General features: G+C 34.8%; 1 protein-coding gene across 5 annotated transcripts in view; it reads left to right on the forward strand.

Annotated features, from left to right (window-relative positions):
• The window catches only part of dnc (phosphodiesterase dunce), a 438,509-nt gene that overhangs the window by 265,904 nt on the left and 151,217 nt on the right, over positions 1–21,388 (forward strand). For 2 of the 5 annotated variants that reach the window (XM_089737122.1, XM_089737123.1), the window contains exon 2: positions 11,679–12,611. The exons of the other annotated variants lie outside the window; for them this stretch is intronic. In XM_089737122.1, the coding sequence (XP_089593248.1) occupies positions 11,887–12,611 (725 nt within the window). In that variant the 5' untranslated portion in view covers positions 11,679–11,886. The remainder of the gene's footprint in view (positions 1–11,678; positions 12,612–21,388) is intronic. 5 annotated transcript variants of the gene reach the window in all.

Here is a 21,388-nt window from a genome sequence, read left to right on the forward strand (position 1 = left end):
AGAAATTAAGGGCGTTTGCGTCTTATGGGCATAAATTTTATGTTTTAATGATAGGTTTGTGTGTTGAGATAAATACGTTTACCCGCCAACTGAAATTTGTTATGTGACTGTACCGTATTAATTTTAGTAAAAGCTTTTTTATAAGCAGTTAACACACTACTGCACTGCTTATGAACTGTGTGAATAAATATTTCTTCGTTCTACTTACATTCCAACGTAAACACGAAGTTCAATTAAAATTTTAAATGTAGGTAAGAGTATGACTCTTTTGTATAATTCATACAAAAGTATAGTGCTATTATTCAACATAAAAAAAGTGACGTTTGTGCCAGCAAAGTATAAACTAAACACATTTTTTATTGCTTAGTAGGGTGGACGAGCTCACAGCCCACCTGGCGTTAAGTGGTTACTGGAGCCCATAGACATCTACACCGTAGACGCGCCACCCATCTTGAGATACAAGTTCTAAGGTCTCAATATAGTTACAACGGCTGCCCCACCCTTCAAACCGAAATGCATTACTGCATCACGCACTTAATTACGCAAATTATAATTTTGCGGGTTTGATTTTTATTACACGATGTTATTCCTTCATCGTGGAAGTCAATCGTGAACATTTGCCATGTACGTATTTCATTAGAAAAATTGGTACCAGCCTGCGGGATTCGAACACCGTTGCATCGCTTCAACACGAATGCACCGGACGTCTTATCCTTTAGGCCACGACGACTTCAGATATATATTTACGGATTTCGACCAAAAGCAATTCTGGTGTATATTCGTTTGTATTAACTTTGATTGAATCACATACGTTCGATGACGTCAGACGTTACAAGAACTTATTACTCCACAACGAGAAAATCGACACCAATAAAATACCGGTGTAGATACAGAATGTTCCAGAAAGTAAAGACTTGTGAAAATGTCAGTGATCCCAGATAGTCTAATATAACGCCGTCTTTCTCGCAGCACCTAAACTAGACGGTCGTGAGGTCATAAAAATATTATAATAATGTCATTTATTGGTATCCAGAACACCCCACCACATCTGGTGGGATGAAACTAATGTAAAACTACTGAAGGGCTTAGCAAACGGAAATACTAAGTTTTACATTTTTTTTTAAATAAGTATATTTTTTCTTATGTTCACGTTCATGTTTCAACAATATACTTTTTATTTATTTAGTATACTTCATTTTATCAGTCAATGAAAATATAATCCATATATTTGGAAATTTCGCAACGTAACAAAAGAAAACTTGTAATACAAAAGTGAATTTAAGCCCTGCAGTGTCATATGTTGAATTAATATCGTGCAAACCAATTTAAATATTATAATTAATTTCAAATTTCAATCCAGAGATCGAAACTCGAAGGCAAAAGGTCAAACAGCTGCAACACAAATCTTTATAAGAAAAATCTATGCAGAAAGGTGGTTGGAACCTTATGCTTTTTGTTGAGATTTTCTCTTTAGCTTTTTTCAATCATTCTTCGTGTATAAAACAACAAAAAACAGACCTTGGGAGTAAAACAAAAGTGATACTTACATTAAACATCCAATAATAATTTTAATATGTATTTGGGACTCTGAAATCCGAGCTATGTTCCCACGTTGTTCTAGTATTCCCATCGAAGTAATCTTCTTAAACAAACACAAATATACGTTTCTTTATTATGTAAAGACTATGCTCTGTATTCATGTGTAAGTTTTATACAACGACCTTTCTACGCTGCTACGAAGCTTGTAGTATTTTCGTAGCGAATACCAGTTTCTGACCCCTACGTACTAATCTATACTAATATATAAATCTACAGTGATTTTTACGGATGTTCCGTTATAACTACTGAACGATTTTTTTTTATTGCTTAGATGGGTGGACGAGCTCACAGCCCACCTGGTGTTAAGTGGTTACTGGAGCCCATAGACATCTACAACGTAAATGCGCCACCCACCTTGAGATATAAGTTCTAGGGTCTCAGTATAGTTACAACGGCTGCCCCACCCTTCGAACCGAAACGCATTACTGCTTCACGGCGGAAATAGGCGGGGTGGTGGTACCTACCCGTGCGAACTCCCAACAGGTCCTACCACCAGTAATGCATCCGATTGACTTGAAACTTGGTATCCATGTAGAAAATACATGTACTTAATGGATAGGCTAATATTTATATGAGTGTTGGACTCCCTACACCAGTTGCGGGGGTGTTAATAATGAGAACCTTTGTGGGTGTGAGAAATAATAATGTTAATTTTGAATGCCCAGCGAAGCGGACGGGTACAGCAAGTACGATATAAAACAGACTATTAAATACACGTCGCTTTCAAACATTCAAAGAATGAGAATATGCTTTACTATTTATCAAATTATATTACAGATATTTTCAAAAACACTACCATTTAATAATTTATTTCGTAGCGGATTGGACCGAAAAATACAATATACACATGTATATTAGATAACACCATTTACTCGATTATAATTATATTGAATATTCTAAAAATGGTTGAAAACGAATAAAAGACTTAATTGCGTTTACTTCTATACAATATTAAGAAAACAACATTTAAAGAGTTCATCTATTGAATAACTTAAATACCCTATTAGTACAGTGCGGCAAAAATATTCAGGACGGTAGTGCCAAGCTGTGTGAGTTCACAATATAATATATCCTACAACCACAAAACCTTTAAAAGATGTAGCAGTTTTTTTTTCAATTAATATTAATACAATAAACTATTAACTAATTCTTGTACGCTAATCCCCGAGATCATATTTCATTATTGAAGAGGGTGATTCTCCAAAACAAAAAAAAAATATTCGAGATTAATTATAATTATATTTTATATTTTGCGGAGTTTGCAATTAGGTCGACTAATCGCTCGAAATTTGTTGAGGCCTTAAACAAATTTACAAAAGCCATGTTCCGTGAAAGGTCCTCTTGATCAAATTTGCTCGTGCTTAGCACTGTAATCCATGTTAACTCGTAGCCAATATAGAAATTCAATGGTAAACGTGTCGAATTCATAATCGGCTCATTTAACTGTGACATACTTATTTGTTTTTATTGTTTTTTGTATTGCTGTTGTATTGTTTTTGTTAATATATTGACTGTTTTAAATTTTTTACAATAAAGTAATACCAGGAGCACAGCACTGCTACCTCTAGAGACTTCAAACACAATGATAGGGATGAAATATATTCTGATGTCTGGTGATACGATGGTACAAAGAAAATGATGGAACTACCCTTAAATTGTTTATAATCGTCTTATATAAATAAAGGAAGTATTACCATTCGTGAAATCGTCGTATTGTTGTTATATAACATAGCTTAAAAATTCTAATATCGACAAACCAAATCTCTTCTGTTGATTGTTTCAACAGAATAGATTTGGTTTCTAAGACTTATCATCGTTCCATAACCAATTCAATCTCTCACGAAAACTATTTAAAAACGTTATCCATTTTATAGACATATTTCAATTTACTGGTGGCCCCGCAGTAGTTGAACTTCGACTATAATTAATTGAAATTATAAGTTTAGCGTTATTACGGTTCTATTGTCAGACACTATTATAATTCGATAATATTATAATCACAGTATTCCTCAAAATAGATCAATAATATTAAAGACAAACAATATTAATCTAGTTTCAATTCAAACACAGACTTTAAACAATAACAAAAGTTTCCCAATTGACAGTAAACAAAGAGTATATTTTTTTGTATGTGTTGTGTTAAATACATGTTAGTGTGTGTAATTTCTTCTTTATTGTTTTAAAGTATCTTTTATGCATTATTTTAAAAAAATATTAGCATTGTGCACTCCTTCTCTATATTTTTTATAAGTGTGAGAAATTTCATACTCTTCCGTCCGCGCAATTTTCGTAAAAAGGGGTACAAAGTTTTTGCTTCACATATCAATGGATAGATAATAATATATATATTTTTATTGGCATTCATTTTATTGACAAAGTCAGTGTAGTTCGAGATAACCACATTTCTAACACACACTAACCATCGATCTTCGTTATTGGGGCAAAGTTGGCATTAAAATAATAATAAAAGAAGTTCAATCGTCGATTATCAAAAAAGTGTTTTTTTTTTAAATTAAAATGCTTCGTAACAGTCAGATATCGCAAACATTATCTACTACACGAATATCTAAAAAATGAATGTAAACCAGATTGTCGATACAATCTATGATTAATTTATGTTTTCAGGATTTAAAAAAAAACAGGTTTACTTAATACACATTATTTATCTTTGCTTTGATAATCGACTTAACGGTTTGAAGCGGAGTAAATTATAAATGGGAATTTACGTATTGCACTATAAACATTCTGAAAGCAATCGCTAATAGTTTAATTCGATTTATTTTTATTGCTTAGATGGGTGAACGAGCTCACAGCCCACCTGGTGTTAAGTGGTTACTGGAGTCCATAGAGATCTACAGCGTAAATGCACCACCCACCTTGAGATATAAGTTCTAATGTCTCAGTATGGTTACAACGGCTGCTCCACCCTTCAAACCGAAACGCATTACTGCTTCACGCCAGAAAGATAGGCAGGCTGGTCGTACCTACCCGTGCGAACTCACAAGAGGTTCTACCACCAGTAATTACGCAAATTATAATTTTGCGAGTTTGATTTTTATAACAAGATGTTATTCCTTCACGTGGAAGTCAATCGTGAACATTTGTTGAGTACGTATTTCATTAGAAAAAAATTCTAATCAAATATAGAAATATAGAAAAATTGGTAGCCGCCCGCGGGATTCGAACACCAATGCATTAGGTACTAGATACGAATGCACTGGACGTCTTACCCTTTAGGCCACGACTACTTCTATTATATAAATAATTGGAATTCAAAATATCGTCCTGTTTTATGTTTTTGTAATATGTATGATGGAAAATTTATTATGAAAGTAAAAATAGATGTCGACCAACTTGGGCGAAGCTTACAACACTAATGAACAAACACTTCATCATCACATGTTTGCATTTAATAATAATAATTTTTCGTACTCACAAAAGTCTACTGTTTTTTCTAGAAAAACTTATTTCTGGACTTTTACGTTTTATTTCACTCAGAACTAAAATCATTAGTTCGGAAACTATGAAGTTTTTGAAACATTGGAATTAATCTTCTATCTTCTATATATATAAAAATGAATTGATGTTCGTTAGTCTCGCTAAAACTCGAGAACGGCTGGACCGATTTGGCTAATTTTGGTCTTGAATTATTTGTGGAAGTCCAGAGAAGGTTTAAAAGGTAGATAAATATGGAAATGCTGGGAATTAATTAAAAATAATAATTTTGTTTTCCCTTTGATGTGTCCCCCGTCGGACGGATTCCTTTTGTTTGTTTTAGGTTTATTCTATACAAAAGTTTAGGTCTTTTATTTATCGATTGAGGCACTGCGAAGTCTGCCAGGTCAGCTAGTAAAACAATAAAAATGCAAGCTTAAGCCGTAAAAGCAGTTTTTTATTATTAAATTCCAGTTCACAGAACATATATGAGTAAGTAATCAACATAGAAACGTTGAACCTAACACAGTGATTCTCAACCACTGTTCCGCGGCACTTTTGTGTGCCGCCAAATTTCAAAAGTGTGCTGCCAAACTTTGCGAATATATAATAGTGTTAATATTATTAAATTCAAATCATTTTAAAAGAAAAATATTTTAAACATGAATATATATTTAAATCCACAAAAAAAAATGTATAGTATATTTTAGTTTATTTCGTATATTAAAATTGTTTTGATAAACTATTTATGAAGTGTGTTGTAGTAAGTAAATAATTTTTATCATATTTTTTGTGTGCCGCCAAATTTTGAAATCGTTAAATATGTGCCGCAACAAAAAAAAGGTTGAGAATCACTGAGTCCTAACAAGTTAATTTAGCTTAGATAGCTATCGACACGACGGAAGGCTCGCGTGCCTGCATCAGGGTACCATAGTGCAGCATGGTATTAACATTTGCTTCAGCAAAGGTCGCTCAGTAACACGAGGTCACGTTCCGTAAATAAATCAACGCTACAAACGACCCCTGCCCGCCTGTAGATTTATAATTAGAACTTCTTTGTGTGATAATAATGTTTTGAGAATTTTAAAAATGCGTCGTGTTTTTTTTTTCTTTCTTTTTTCTTTCCTGACGACTTTGTGTGTGTTTCACAACACTATACAGGTTATTCAGAGAACGTTCTGGAATCTGAAACTAAGTAAAAATCCCGTTGTTTTATTTTATTAAAATGTAATCACTGAGCAATATCAGAGCTGGCATGAGCTTTAGACACTAGCTGGAAACTTTTTAGACACAATATATATAAGCAAATATAAAATTTGTGGGACATATACGTGTACATATTTTCTTTTCTATTCCTGTTAGAAATCATTAATTTTACCACCATCGGTCTTAATTTTCTGGTTATAGACTTTGTAAATTATATACTCGATGAAGACCGTCGAAACGAAAAACATTTATAGTAGAAAATAGCAATAATAACAAAGCAACAATAATCAATTTTGCCAAAAAAAAAGTTTAGTACAAAATTATGTAATAAATTATATCTTACTTCACAAAATAATAGGCATGCACAGCTAAAAACATGTTACGTAACGATAAAAGTCAACTTTTGCAATATTTTTTCTACAAATACACAATAAACCAAAAAAGTTAAACAATTGAAATGAGCCGAGGTTCAAATTGTTATTTGCGTGTGCGAATCCGAGACTTGATTAAACTTTTATGATTTAATCCCACAAAACACAAACGTAATGATTTATTTAATCAAATATCGTTCAAGTTTAAAATACAAAAGTTAATATGAAAACAGCCGTGATTTTTAGACTTAAATTCCATAGAATGAAACGATTAATTGTATTGGATTGTATATAAACGACGAGCATAGAGCTACACAGAGCGCATGTTACAGTTAATTATAAATTGATGCAAATTAACTACTAACTTTACTGCTACAATATTCATGCGCAGTGTGCGGTCTGTCTGCTTAAATTCGATGCTGAAATCAAACTAAGTAGATCGGAAACTGTTCGTATAACATAATATTATGAAGAATAATACACACATTAAGAAGAATAACACAGAACAAACTAAGAAATCTATATGGCTCAGAGTGAAGTCACAGCGGAGGTCAAGAATAACCCGGTACACAATTTATCAGCATCCTTTGGAGAGTCGTGCGAACCAAATTATAAGATTTGATAAAATCCAAATACTCAACTAAGTAAAACAAGATAATTCGACGAACGATTTGCGGAGCCGTTGAAATAAATAAATAAATAAAAAAAACCCTAACTTGGATAGCGAACATGGTTTGCGCTTACATAATACTCGAGATCTTCTTATCGTGAATATAAAAGAATATATTAAAAAGCGAGAATTAAACAGTAAAAGTAGTTTTAAATGTAATATTATGAAGCTAAACATTATGATTTCAAACAAAGCTAAAAATCAGGATTACAGAACATACTAGGTATTATTTCAAGAATGCAATACATACATACATCTTTTGCATGACTTTCATTCTTTGGGAAGTAACTTTAAGCTTTTATTGACCAAACTAAAGATCTTCAAGTATTCCACGCAAGCACATGAGCTCATGCCCCATTTAATGTAAATCGGTCATCATAGCCCATAGACAACCCAACTTGCAAAACAGAGCCCGCCTATAGAAATATCAATACGCGATGAGGTAACGGTTATCCTAAGCTAAGTTGTCGTGGCCCAAAGGATAAGACGTCCGGTGCATTCGTGTTGAGCGATGCATCGGTGTTCGAATCCCAGGCAGGTACCAATTTTTCGAATGAAATACGTACTCAAAAAATGCTCACGATTGACTTCCACGGTGAAGGAATAACATCGTGTAATAAAAATCAAACCCGCAAAATTATAATTTGTGTAATTACTGCTGGTAAAACCTCTTGTGAGTCCGCGCGGGTATGTACCACCGCCTTACCTATTTCTGTCGTGAAGCAGTAACGCGTTTCGGTGTGAAGGCTAGGGCAGCCGTTGTAACTATACTGAGACCTTAGAACTTATATCTCAAGGTGGGTGGCGCATCTACGTTGTAGATGTCTATGGGCTCCAGTAACCACTTAACACCAGGTGGGCTGTGAGCTCGTCCACCCATCTAAGCAATAAAAAAATAGCGGGATCGTTTAGTGGCAGGCGCAACGGTGACAAACATAGGCAGTCAATCCATTAAAAATGACAGCAGGATGCCCACTGTTAGAGAAACCACTTTATATTATAATATATTATCATCCCCGTGGCCAAGGGAAATGATAATAACACGACAAAAGCTCTATTAAAACTAAAATTACACACAGTGTCTACAAGCAATTCAAACTTGTTTTAAATTACCACATTAATACTAAAATACAAGAGTCGTTGGTGAAATAAAAGTAAAGCTAATACTTATCACAAAAGCTTTGTTCTTTGAACATCTCTGGCTTTAAAGCTGAGAGATAATGCAAACCTCGCCTGAATATAACAATTCACATTTATATCCCATTTTTGTAGGAAATTAAAACACAGAAAATAACAACACGCCAGATTAAATCGTTTAAAACTTGCTAAAATCGAAGAAAAACTTAAAATTTATTAAATTTCAAAACAAACAGATTTCACAATTTAGCTTGTGATATAAATCAACGTTTTTTGAGATGATATTGTATTATTTACAACCATACTAACCTACTCTCACTTCACGAAAATAAACATGTGACCATTATAAATTTCTTAATAAACAATGACAACAACAATTTTCCGCGTCTTAACGTTTTTAAACATCATGTGGGTATTTTATTCACATTGCATTACGAAGATGGAGTTAGTCAGAGGGATCTTTGCCAATCATTATTCATGATTTCGAATGTTTTATCGCCCCCTCTATATAGAGGAGTCATCGCCTCCGACGCCACGTCTACTGACGCATAATGTGTATTTTTGGCTCACTTCAGAACCACGATTTACAAGAATTTATTTAATTAATCTCTCTAAGGGTCTTGATTTGACAGATTTATTAATTAATTGTGGATTAATTAGAGCAAGTTTCGTATGCAAGCAGGAATTGAACGTGACCTCACATTGCTAAATAAATTAATCAATATGTCGCACAGATTACGTTCATACATTTTAAAAATTAATTATTTCTTGTCAAAATAAATCAAATGAATTGTTAATTTGTCTTGACAGATACTAAGGTAGTGGACTAGAGTTCGGGCCAAAACTTGAATTACAAAGATAAACTATAGAATTGAACGATTTATCCTCGTGTTCGTTTACCCAAAATATCCACGAATTCAAATGTAATCCACTGGAAAATAATATTTTTGTTTTAATAAAAACAATTTCACGTTTAATTACTAAGAATCGTGGTAGTAATTGACGCTATAAATATGCTTCGTTCCTGGGAAAATCTTACGTCTGGCAACGTCGGTATGCGCCCACGCAAAGCTCAAACAGAGCAACAAAGCCAGCGACGGTATTTCTTCAGCTCAGTTGACTTGCAAGCTCGGCAGAGAAAACATCTCAACAAAATACCATAAAACAATTTTCAATTCGTTGAAGTGACTGTGATCGGTTTACTTACTTTTATCCAGGTATCTATCCTTTGTAATATTATACAGTATATCGTTAATATTATTGCTAACCACTAAGCCGTCAGCAATTATTTTATTGTCCTTACTAAAAATGTTTTACCGCGTATTCGCTAAACTAACAGTATTTCTACGAATATATTCGTAGTTTTACTGCTTTGATGAAAACGTTCTATGACATTTATAAAATCAAAGCTTTCAGCTGTCTTAAAACTAAATCGTAACGAAAATCTTTTGAAAATAATTTTTTTAAAGAATCTCAAAGGAAGTAAATAATTTCAGTTCTAGTGTGTTGAAAATTTTTTTTCCGTAACATTACACCTTTCGCGCCTGTTTATTCCTATGTAGGTCACGATGACTCAGTCAGGTATTCGCACGTTTTTAATAGACAAGAATCCTATTGTCTTGTCTCGTCTTGAACTCGCGGTACGTGACAGTAAGGCCGAACGTTTTGAACACCCTGAAGGTCAGCGGGAATGTTTTAGTAAAATACTAACGACCCGCCCTCGCTTCGCTTCGGAAACTGTAATTTATTATTGATTTCTCCACAATTTAATGGATGTTATTATACATATAAACCTTCCTCTTCAATCACTCTATCTATTAAAAAAAACCGCATCAATATCTGTTGCGTAGTTTTAAAGATTTAAGCATACATAGGGATGGATATAGGGACAGAGAAAGCGACTTTGTTTTATACTATGTAGTGATAAGTAAACTTGAATATTACATTTTTTTTGTCTTAGTCATTTCAATTTCAACCTGCATTGACGATCTCATTGGCTATAACACGGATTTAATGTCAGTTTTAATAAAAGAATAAAAAGGTTAGTTCAAATTCCATTATCTCTAGATAATTTCTGTTTTTTTTTTAATAAAATTATTCTATAAATCATGTGAAATAATCAACATTCTTTATTGTTATGAATTGCAACTAATTTTTCAATGTTGTTTTTTCGTAAAAGAAATGCAATAAGAAAGAGTTCGTTGAAATTACCATGGAATTCTTGGAGAGTGTAAATCTAAAAGCGGTCCAAACATTCAGTGCTGGCGCATTGCCAACTAACGATATTATTTCCTAACAAACTTGGATTTCTTACATTGCACCACACCGAATAGAATTTTTTTCAATCTTCCACGGCTCCGCGTATTAGACTCTTGTAAATCTATACTAATATATAAACCAGTGGTTTTTACGGATGTTCCGTTATAACTACTGAACCATGCATCCGATTGACTTGAAACTTGGTATCCATGTAGAAAATACGTGTACTTAATGGATAGGCTAATATTTATATGAGTGCTGGACTCCCTACATCAGTTGCGGGGGTATTAATAATGAGAATCTTTGTGGGGGTGAGAATAATGTTAATTTTAAATGACAGCGAAGCGGACGGGTACAGCTAGTAAATCTATATTTCTAATTATAAGCACTTAATAAAACCGAACAACAACAAATCAATCTCTCTGATTATTCTAGATAAAATCTCAATCACAATGTCTGAAACTAAGAACCTTGAGGCCGGTCAGCAGCTCGTTAAGCGAACCATGGACGAGCTCATCCAACAGAAGCAGACGACTGAGAAGGTCACGATCCAAGCTAGACAGGAATTCCGCGAGTCCTTCGAGGAACATTACGAAGAGGAGTTCGAAGAGGAAACGTTTATTGATGAATTAGGCAACTCCACAACCAAGAGAGTCGAATCCAGCAGCGAGAGTAAAGAACATTCTAGAAGCGCTGACGTCAAAGTGAAAGCGACGGGATTAAACGCGGAACAAGTTAAGGCTTTAACCGACTGCGCAAATGAGGCGGGACAGCTGGCGCTCGACTCCAAGCCTGCAAACTAAACAACGTAATAACGTATTTATTGTTTTCTACGTAATACAACCCTAAGTTTGAGTCAAATTCATTTGAGTTAACACTCCAACCAGCATGATTATATGTGCACACAATTTTACATAGCCAAGTAATGTCAATGTCGTTATTTCTCAATAAGCAACAAAATCAATATTAATAACAATCCTTAAAACAATATTTTGTTTCAGGTTTGCTAGGAAAGTTCATGGAGTGATTCAAAGAGTGTTTAAGACTGTGTCCAGTGTTCCTTATTCTGTATAAGTTTAATTATATGAAAGTGCAATAAAAGTTTTTACACAAAAAAATAAATATATATTATATTATTGCTTAAATGTGTGTAGTGTCAGAATACGTGTGCTAGTATATGATTAGGTAAAACACAACAGTCAGCTTACAATGGAGGAAGAGGAAGATGAGAGAAAAAACCGTCGACCAAATCTGGCGGCTTTTAGCTCATTGAATGCCCGCGTGGTGCACTCCTCTTTGGAAGAGGGCTATGTACGACAACAGGCCTCTTCAGAGTCGGCAGACGCGAACACTTGCTCGAGTATTTCAACGGCACAATATAGCGACCGAAGTTTTATATCTAAAACGAGCACGTTTTCGCGTAGCGGCACTTCGAGCTCGAGCCAAGAGGAGTGCGAAGTGGCGCAGGCGACGGTAACGACCGGTCAATTTCTGGCAGCTGCAAGAGTCGAAACCGCTCGATCAATGGAGAGTCTCCGTCCAAGTAAAGACACCTCCCCGGCGCGTCCGGCCAGCTCGTGCACCTCTGTTCGTAGTCACCGAAGCTCCTTCTTAACTGCGAGCGAGCGGGATGTACGCGAAAGCCGCGGCCTCCCCGCCCGCCGCGCTCTTTCCGGTGAGGACATGGGAAATTCAGCCGAGAAGCGACGCGGTTTGTTCGCTAGCACCGATCGTCGTGCTCTTCAACAGCTTAGTCTGCCCCCTCCTGAGCGCAGGCTAACGATCCTCAGCCCGCACAGTCCTATGGCTGTGATGACGGAACTCCAGTGGCCGGTCCCATCCGGCATTCGTGGCAGACGCAAGAAAGGAATGGTGCTGCCGAAACTGATTCTTCCGCGCACCGATTCTGAAGCATCCGAGGTTTTTATCGAAAGGTTGTTACAATATTATTATTATTTACGAATGTAGCTTTTAAAATAAATCTGAAACATATACAATTTTAATAACTTTATTTTCTTCCTATTAAGTCTCTAATATCTTGATCAGAAACAGTTGGAAGCCAAAGGGTTTTTTATTGTGCCTTGGATGACGGTAGAATCTACTTTTGTTCTTGATACGCTTCGGTTTGTACAAAACGCAATCTTTTAGTCTCTAGCTAACGATTCATATTTTAATTTAGTGCCAAACAGCACGGAGCTTTGAAATGTAAAAAACTTTGTTCCGATCAAAAATAAAAATCTACATAATAAAGTTCCAGTGTCTTTCATTGGAAATTTAATTATAATGAGTGTCAATCAATGTCGTGTCCATCAAGAGTTTATTTCGGTAGATCACACATGTTTGAAGTTTGTTTGTTTTGGTGGACTGTTAAAACCGATTCACTTTTGTATTTCATACCCTTTGTTTTCAGACGTTACAATAATTTTGTTAGAAATGATCGTAATTTGATCAAATAATTACAGCTACAGTCCAAATTATTCATAGAAATTCTCGAGGCCAACGTATTCTTCAAGAGAGGATAACAAAAAGAAAACGGCTTCTTCATTTCTAAATTTTTTAGCAGCTAATACGAGGAATCTGAAGTAAAAATAACAGCATTGTAACCGACGCAACGGCCGAACTCATGTTTTCATTAGGCTCGTTAGCCGACCTAAATGAAAATAATGTTTGCGACGTTTGCACATACAATTCAACAATGACTTAGAGAACGGCTTTTAAAATCGTAACTCGTAATCGTAAGAGTTTGTAATAGTCTTACGATATATTTTTTTTTATTGCTTAGATTGGCGGACGAGCTCACAGCCCACCTGGCGTTAAGTGGTTACTGGAGCCCATAGACATCTACGACGTAAATGCGCCACCCACCTTGAGATATAAGTTCTAAGGTCTCAAGTATAGTTACAACGGCTGCCCCACCCTTCGAACCGAAACGCATTACTGCTTCGCGGCAGAAATAGGCAGGATGGTGGTACCTACCCGCGCGGATTCACAAGAGGTCCTCCCACCAGTAAAAAACAGTGACAGTACATACAGTACAGGTGATACAAAAGGGTGGTCACGATCCTCAGCAGTGAGTATTTCGACACAAGGAGGATGACAGTACATATAAATCTGCGTTCAGACTACGCTATAATATAATAGCATAATAATATAGCTCATAGCACAATAATATCGCGCACTATACATTTTTATGTACATGTTCACACTGTACTGTACTATGTATTATTGGCCAAGTATACGCTGATATACTATATTGCAAAATAGTATAGCGTAGTCAGAAAGTAACTTAAGATATTTTGGTAACACTACATATCAATCAGTCTAGCAAATGTGTCAGCTGCTACTCGACTTTAGTTATTAAAACAAATGATTTCTCTAATTTAATTATTTACCCTAGTGTCTGAGCATTCTGCGATCTCGTAGACCAGATTAAAATGTCCATTTCATTTATTTTCCATAAGAGTGCTACGCTTTTTATTTCTGTTAACGGTTGACTGCACGGATCCAATTAATAAAAACATCCGCAGTACAGAATCAATTTTATACACTGGAATTAAATTTTAAAATTTGATCAACTTGTAAATTACCCCCATAAAAATATATTAAGAACACAACAAACGATTTATATATTAAATATATTCTGTAGTTTTCCAGATCGTAGCTATGTTTAAAACTTATTTTCGGACATAGTCTCGCTCTTACTGTTTTTTTTTTATGAAGTCTCAAATAAATACTTGACAGTTTTCGTGGTCACAGACAACTACGATGTCATTATTCGACAATTGAATTTCAATATTTTCTGGTTTTTAATATTGTATGTACATACAGCAGGGAAGGCTCCTAGCATAGAGCCATGAATATAAGGCGTTCAAGTAATTCCAAGTAATACAGATTTTACAGCACACAGCGAAACGTTTCGAAAATCTTGTAGTTTATTATAAAATGTAATAATTATATTTACATTACTCCGTCACGATCCATTATTATCAATGACAAATTGATAAGTATTCATTTATCAAAATGTAATTGATACGATTACAATATCATTAGTACACGGGTGTTATCAACGAGATAGTGAGAACGCATTGAAAACTATCTGATAACGTTTACCCGACACTGAAGAGGTGTCTCGATAAGCTGGCGTAAGTAGTCGGCAAACATACACCCACACTTCTAAATGTTTTTGATCTAAGACTGTTATATTGATAAGATCAATGCTTTTTTTAAGTGTAACTAATTGTTATAAAGTAATGTATAAGCTTTAACACAAAATATGAAAGTATGATTGATATGAAATAGAAAAAGGCATAAAGACGAACCTGTATCTATACTAATATTATAAAGAGGAAAGATTTCTTTGTTTGTTTGTATTGAATAGGCTCCGAAACTACTGAACCGATTTAAAAAAATCTTTCACTGTTGGAAAGCTACGCTATCCCCGGGAGACATAGGCTATATTTATTATATTTTCAAAAAAATTAGGGATCCTTACTAAGCTCCAATAATGTAACCCAATGTGTAAAAATTTACCTAAAATTCTTTACATCGCGTGCGCTACTTCCCAAGCGAAGCCGGGGCGGGCCGCTAGTAAAGTATAATTTGGTTAAACAGACTTCATTAAATTGGGATGTTGAAAATTTATATTAACTTTTTTTTTATTGCTTAGATGAGTGGATGAGCTCACAGCCCACCTGATTTTAAGTGATTACTGGAGCCCATAGACGTCTACAACGTAAATGCGCCACCCACCTTGAGATATAAGTAAGTTCTAAGGTCTCAGTATAGTTACAACGGCTACTCCACCCTTCAAACCGAAACGCATTACTGCTTCACGGCTGAAATGGGCAGGGTGGTGGTACCTACCCGTGCGGACTCACAAGAGGTCCTACCACCAGTAAAAAGCTATTGTGAATTAAAAAAAGTTCGTGACTACAGAACTATTCTAGACCTCCCTTCTAGCAGAAATAAATAGTGATTGCATGCCAAATCTTAAATAGCACATTGGAAATTCAATTCGAAATTTACGACAGGCGGCCTCATGTGTGGGGATTTATTTTATAAGTATAAATACATTACATTACAAAACATAAAAATTCAGTACAGCGCGTAAGAAAACGGCACTGTTCAAGAAGGAATGAAAAAAAGAATACCGTAAATCAAATTACATTTTATGTTTAAACTACATATAAACCTTTTTTTTTTGTCAACTAATAATGCCGCATTATTTTGAAATATTTATATTAAGGTACTTAAGCTACAGAGCGTATAAACGTAATAGATAATAAATACAAATAATATCAAACTACACGAGTAGGTACGCTCGTAAAACATTATCCTCGTTATTCGGCAACCGGGCAGAACCGATTTTACGGCTCAGCTTCGAGCAAAACTCATTTCGCATTTAAAAATGAAAAACTGTAAAATTGCATTTCAGTAATGTCTATATCTCGTGAAAATCTCAGAAAAGATCTCAGTCTTATTAAAACGGTCCGGGGAGGATTCGCAAATTGAACTGTTTCTCTGTACCACAGTTTCTGGATTAGTCTGAAAGTTGAATCTTCATACGAGCACACAGCATTATGTCTCAGTGTTAAAAAATTAATACTAAAATGATTTATATCACGTTTTTATTAGATTTTCATGTCTATGTAGCGGAATCTGTCTGAATAATTTTCACTAACTTCAAGACATTTGATTTACATATCAAGGACTACACATATCAAGAACTCGTAACGATACAAAAATGTTATTACTTTATCCAAATATACTGATCAGGGTCACCAATTTAAAACAAATATTATATTATTTCCCATTTTTGGTTCAATTTAATATCGCAGAATATCCGATGCATTCTATATATTGTATTTTAACAAGAAAACCTCAGTCACCACTGTTTTTCCTATGATACGGACAGCTGCGTAAACGTGGCGAAAATAAATTTCGTGAGTCATTCATAAGGAATAATAATCGATACAGATGATTTGAATCCTCACAAAGATTAAACTAAGTCCCTAAATCTAACTAATAAAAATCCACCTAGTTAAGCAATAAAAAGAAATAAGTTTTGAGTTATTCGTTGCGAAGTCATTTAACGGAGGAAAATATTTATTTATTTAAATACGCAAAGATAACACGCAGTTTATTCTACCTTACCTTTACCTTTCTCTCTAGTTTGATTGACCGATATCTAGACTGATTTTTCTTTGTTACTACTATCAGTAATACATAAGTTTGTCGTCATTAATTAAAAAGTAAAATAATTTGTAATAGATTTTTCCCCATATTTAAAAGAAAAATTTCTAAGAACACAATAAAATGCAAAAATTAATACATTTTTTTTTTCAATAAAGTACAACGTCTGCTCCACCCTTGAAACCAAAACGCATTACTGTTTCACGGCAGAAATTGACAGCTTAGTGGAACCTACCCGTGCGGTCGCACAGGACGCACTGTCACTAGTAATTACGCAAATTACAATTTTGCGGCTTTGATTTTTGTTACACGATGTGATTCGTTCACTGGGGAAGTTATTGGTGAATATATGTTAAGTACGTATTTCATTACAGAAGTTGGTACCTGCCTGCGGGATTCGAACACCGACACGATCGGATCGATTGTGTCGGTGTATCGATACCATTGCATCAGGCGACTTTTTCTTTAAGCCACGAGAACTCTAAAAGTAATCATGCGCTCCGCTATGAAATATTAAACAACCATGATATTATATAATTGCAATGTAGTCATCATTTTTCAATACTTTTTTTTTCTTGATTATTGAAATTTTGCTGGTGGCCCGAAGGCCTTTCCAGTTTCACCAGCACAGGTGGGCGAGCAAAGGCTCAGCCAGGAGGGGTGGGATTTGCTAACTACCGCCCGAGCGCCTCCGAAGGAGACCTAACAACTCAAGAGCAATTGCTTCGCGAATTAATCTACTACCGGATCGGAATCGCGACCCGCTGAGAAAATCCGGCGAGAAACTCAGCGGGCCGATGCATGGGTTAGGTTGCACGTCGACCTCATTGTCGAGTTCGACGAGTACGGTTACCGGGGTCACTAAGCCTGCTCCTAGTATTAGAGCTGAAGGCGTCTAATGCAAAGGTTATTGGATCTGATGGATCCGTAAGAACGTGTCTAGGCCGTCGACGGTGACTGGCTCCTGCATGATCAGGATTCGGGGAGTAGTCAGCGGCGGCAACGATAAGGCGATTATCATGACGCATTTTCAATACTGATGGCGGCATTAACGCTGTGCTTATAGTTCAAGCGGCTACCAACTTAACACCAGGTGGATCTTGACCTCGTTTTCTCGTCCATGCAATAAAAATAATATATTATTACAAATACTTTTTACCGGTTAAGAAAGGAGAATAATTGTATGGTATTATTTTAAAACAAAAAGCATAAATATTTGAATTGCTGAACTTATTCGGGTATATTTTTTAAAACAAATTAATTATTTCATGAAAACGAACGTTATTTGAAACTTCTTGAACAAAAAATTTATAATTACACAATTTGCACTTAAGATTTAACTCCCAAGATTTGTTAAGATATAAATGTTTCCAGCAACAGGATACTTGGATTTACATATTTAATATTCTTTACCCGTAATTATAATTTCCTTCTCACGCTTGCAAGAATATTGAGAGTGGTAATTTCTTTATTTTTATTTAGCTCCAGGACGTTTATATACCTGATGATAACTAGTGATTTCAAGCCACGCTGTACGATTTCAAGTCATAAATCACATTTTAATAGGCAGGGTAATTACGCAAATTGTAATTTTGCGGATTTGATTTTTATTACACGATGTTATTCCTTCACCGTGGAAGTCGTGAACAATTGTTAAGTACGTATTTCATTAGAAAAATTGGTACCCGCCTGCGGGATTCGAACACCGTTGCATCGCTAGATACGAATGCACCGGACCTCTTATCCTTTAGGCCACGAAGACTTCAGATTCATATTTCAGCTCTATATTTCCTATATTAACATAGATTTCTACTACATACAAAACATAATATCATTTTTATACAATCAATATGAATGATACTCAGCTAGAGTTAAGTATAACTTTTTCTGTTTTCAAAGCGTGAATTCAATAAGGAACAAGTGTTCGTGAACGATCAAAAACACCTGAAAACTATCCATTCATGTGCGTTTATTCACATGGTTTCTGTAAAACACATCACACTACGCTATATGCACAAGTGTGTCCGCTAGTAAACATGTACCTACGTAACTAAACATATCCATGCTGTAATGTCACAAAAATTCGCTACCGCCACTGGTATTCGCATTCCTTCCGTAATTTCTTAGTAACAGAACACAATGCTGTTCGCTCTGTGTTTTAGCATTGGCTATTAGTTAAAATAGATATTTTAAAGCGTCTCGCCGAATATTTTAGAATTAGACTGACAAGTGTGTCTTGTTTATTCTGGTACTTGCATTAATAATGAAATACGGGATTTCACAGAAGTAACGAGCCGTATACTCAAACTCGTTTGAAACATTAGGAACTATAAACTAATTTCTGAAGCGTCTTATTGTATTAAGAGGAATCTAAGGTTTTAGCAATTTAATCATAACGACCTATAGATACTTTATAAGCCATTTGCACAAAGACTATCAACATTTTAAACTGAACTTTAATTTTAAACAACACGGTTACAATCGAGACAATAAACAAATGTTCACTAAAACATACACACGCATATCCAAACACACTAGCTAAACTTAATCCATTACTGGTAGTTTTCAAAAGTACTATCACATATTATGTAGAATAATATGAAGATAATGATGAAGAATTTACCGAGACCAACTAATATCAATTACTGAAATTTATGACTTTTATATGAGACATACACATAAAATGTATATGAAATAGTTAATTTACAAAAAAAACATAGAGCGATGAACTATTGATTGAATTTAATATGTCAGTAGACAAGACAATAATTAATTACCTACAAGCCTTTGAATTTGCATTAATTTACTATTTTATTAATAGACTTTTATAAGCAGTTAAACATTTTATAGATAATTCGTAGGTTGCTCGCCTGTTCTAATGGAAGGAGTCCCTTCTATATTATAATTCTATACTCTTCCGTAGTAAAAAATATGCAAATAAATCCTTCGACAACTATTGAAACAACAATTGACGTTGAAGTTCCTGTGAGACAAGTTGGTCTCCTATCCAACTTACAAACAAACAGGACATAGGAAATTATTATCCGTTCTCAAAGCGGATGACAATTGACAAACAGATATTTCTATAAGTAGATGCGATCATCTGAACGTCGAAATGTTTTTGAAGTTATACTTCTTTAGGCGCGTTATGAAAAATAGATGAGAGTGAAATTTTACGATGCGCGTGCACCGTGACACAAAATTAACAGAAATGAAGTTGCCCACTAAATCGCTCATTACAATACGACCGAGATAACTTGGCGAGTCTGAATATAGCCGCAGGTGAACTTTCCGAACCGTACCGAGAATTACCGAATTTATATGATGTCAAGAAAAGGGATGTCCAATATGCGTGTTTGAGGATGTGGTTTAATCGATTTTTTTCAAATTGATTAAAATATAAATATAAAAAAAGAACTTAATAAAAATAAAGTATAACTTCTTACGCGCGTACATAAGTACACGCACCCTTTTTTTTTGTTCGATTTTTTTATGTTACCTTTTCTACATTACGTTGTTTGAAATGCATAATCGGTACAAAGCAATGGCAGCTTATAACAAATTGAAATTGTGTAAATGGAAAAAATAACTGATAGGGAAAATTATCCGAAAGACATCTATCTGGTCTTAAGCTGCCTCGAAGGTTCAGCACAAGAAATAATTTTCTGCAAACTTGCTTTATATACAGTTGCATATTTTTAACTAAATAGAAACTGCGGACACTTTTCGTTTACCTTTATTAGTAATACTTGGTAAGCATCGATTCAGAGGAAGCAATTTGTTTAATTTTTCCGAATTCTTAAGTAGATTGAGGAATAATCTTTATTTTATTTATAATTCTTCTGTACTTGTTATTGTCACACAATTTCTTTTAATCAGCAGGACCGGTTTTGAAGTTCAGTATGCTTGTTCGGGTGTCTAGATTGTTTAGATCTAAAAAAAGATGTGGCGCCAGTCAGTATGTGGCGCGGCAATCGGGTTTTAGGTTTCATTTTCAGGATGGGTAACCTCTGCTGACTCCGTTAGGCCTTAATTAATTTATTGAATTAGTTTAAAGAAAAAAATTGAGCTCTGAAACTGTTTTGATATTCTGATCTGAATAATTCAGACAAGTTTCCTGAAACAAACTCTCGTTTGGAGCAACAGAATAGTTTAATCAAACAACCATCAATAATGTTTATATTCCTTAAAAAATTGCTTTTTCATTTCACATTTGTAAAATAGTTAGGGAAATAATAGCCTTAATGGAATATTTAGTAGTTTGTTATATCAACGCTAATAAAATATGACACTAAAACTGTGACCGCTATCTTGCGGTCCTGATAAGCAGAAGATTTCATAGTATATGTAGGAATATACGACAAAGGGAAGATCTTCCGCCGAGCGGGTGATATTGCTCGGTAGACCGACGGTCCGAATGTTGTTGTTCGGAACTTGTATATATGCGCTTTATCTTGAAAATGTCGTAAGCGAGATTCAGGCATCTGTCAATTATCTTGCGTTGTATGATGGCTACCCG

Source organism: Bombyx mandarina, chromosome 22 (assembly GCF_030267445.1).
Source record: "Bombyx mandarina strain Sakado chromosome 22, ASM3026744v2".
Taxonomy (NCBI): domain Eukaryota; kingdom Metazoa; phylum Arthropoda; class Insecta; order Lepidoptera; family Bombycidae; genus Bombyx; species Bombyx mandarina.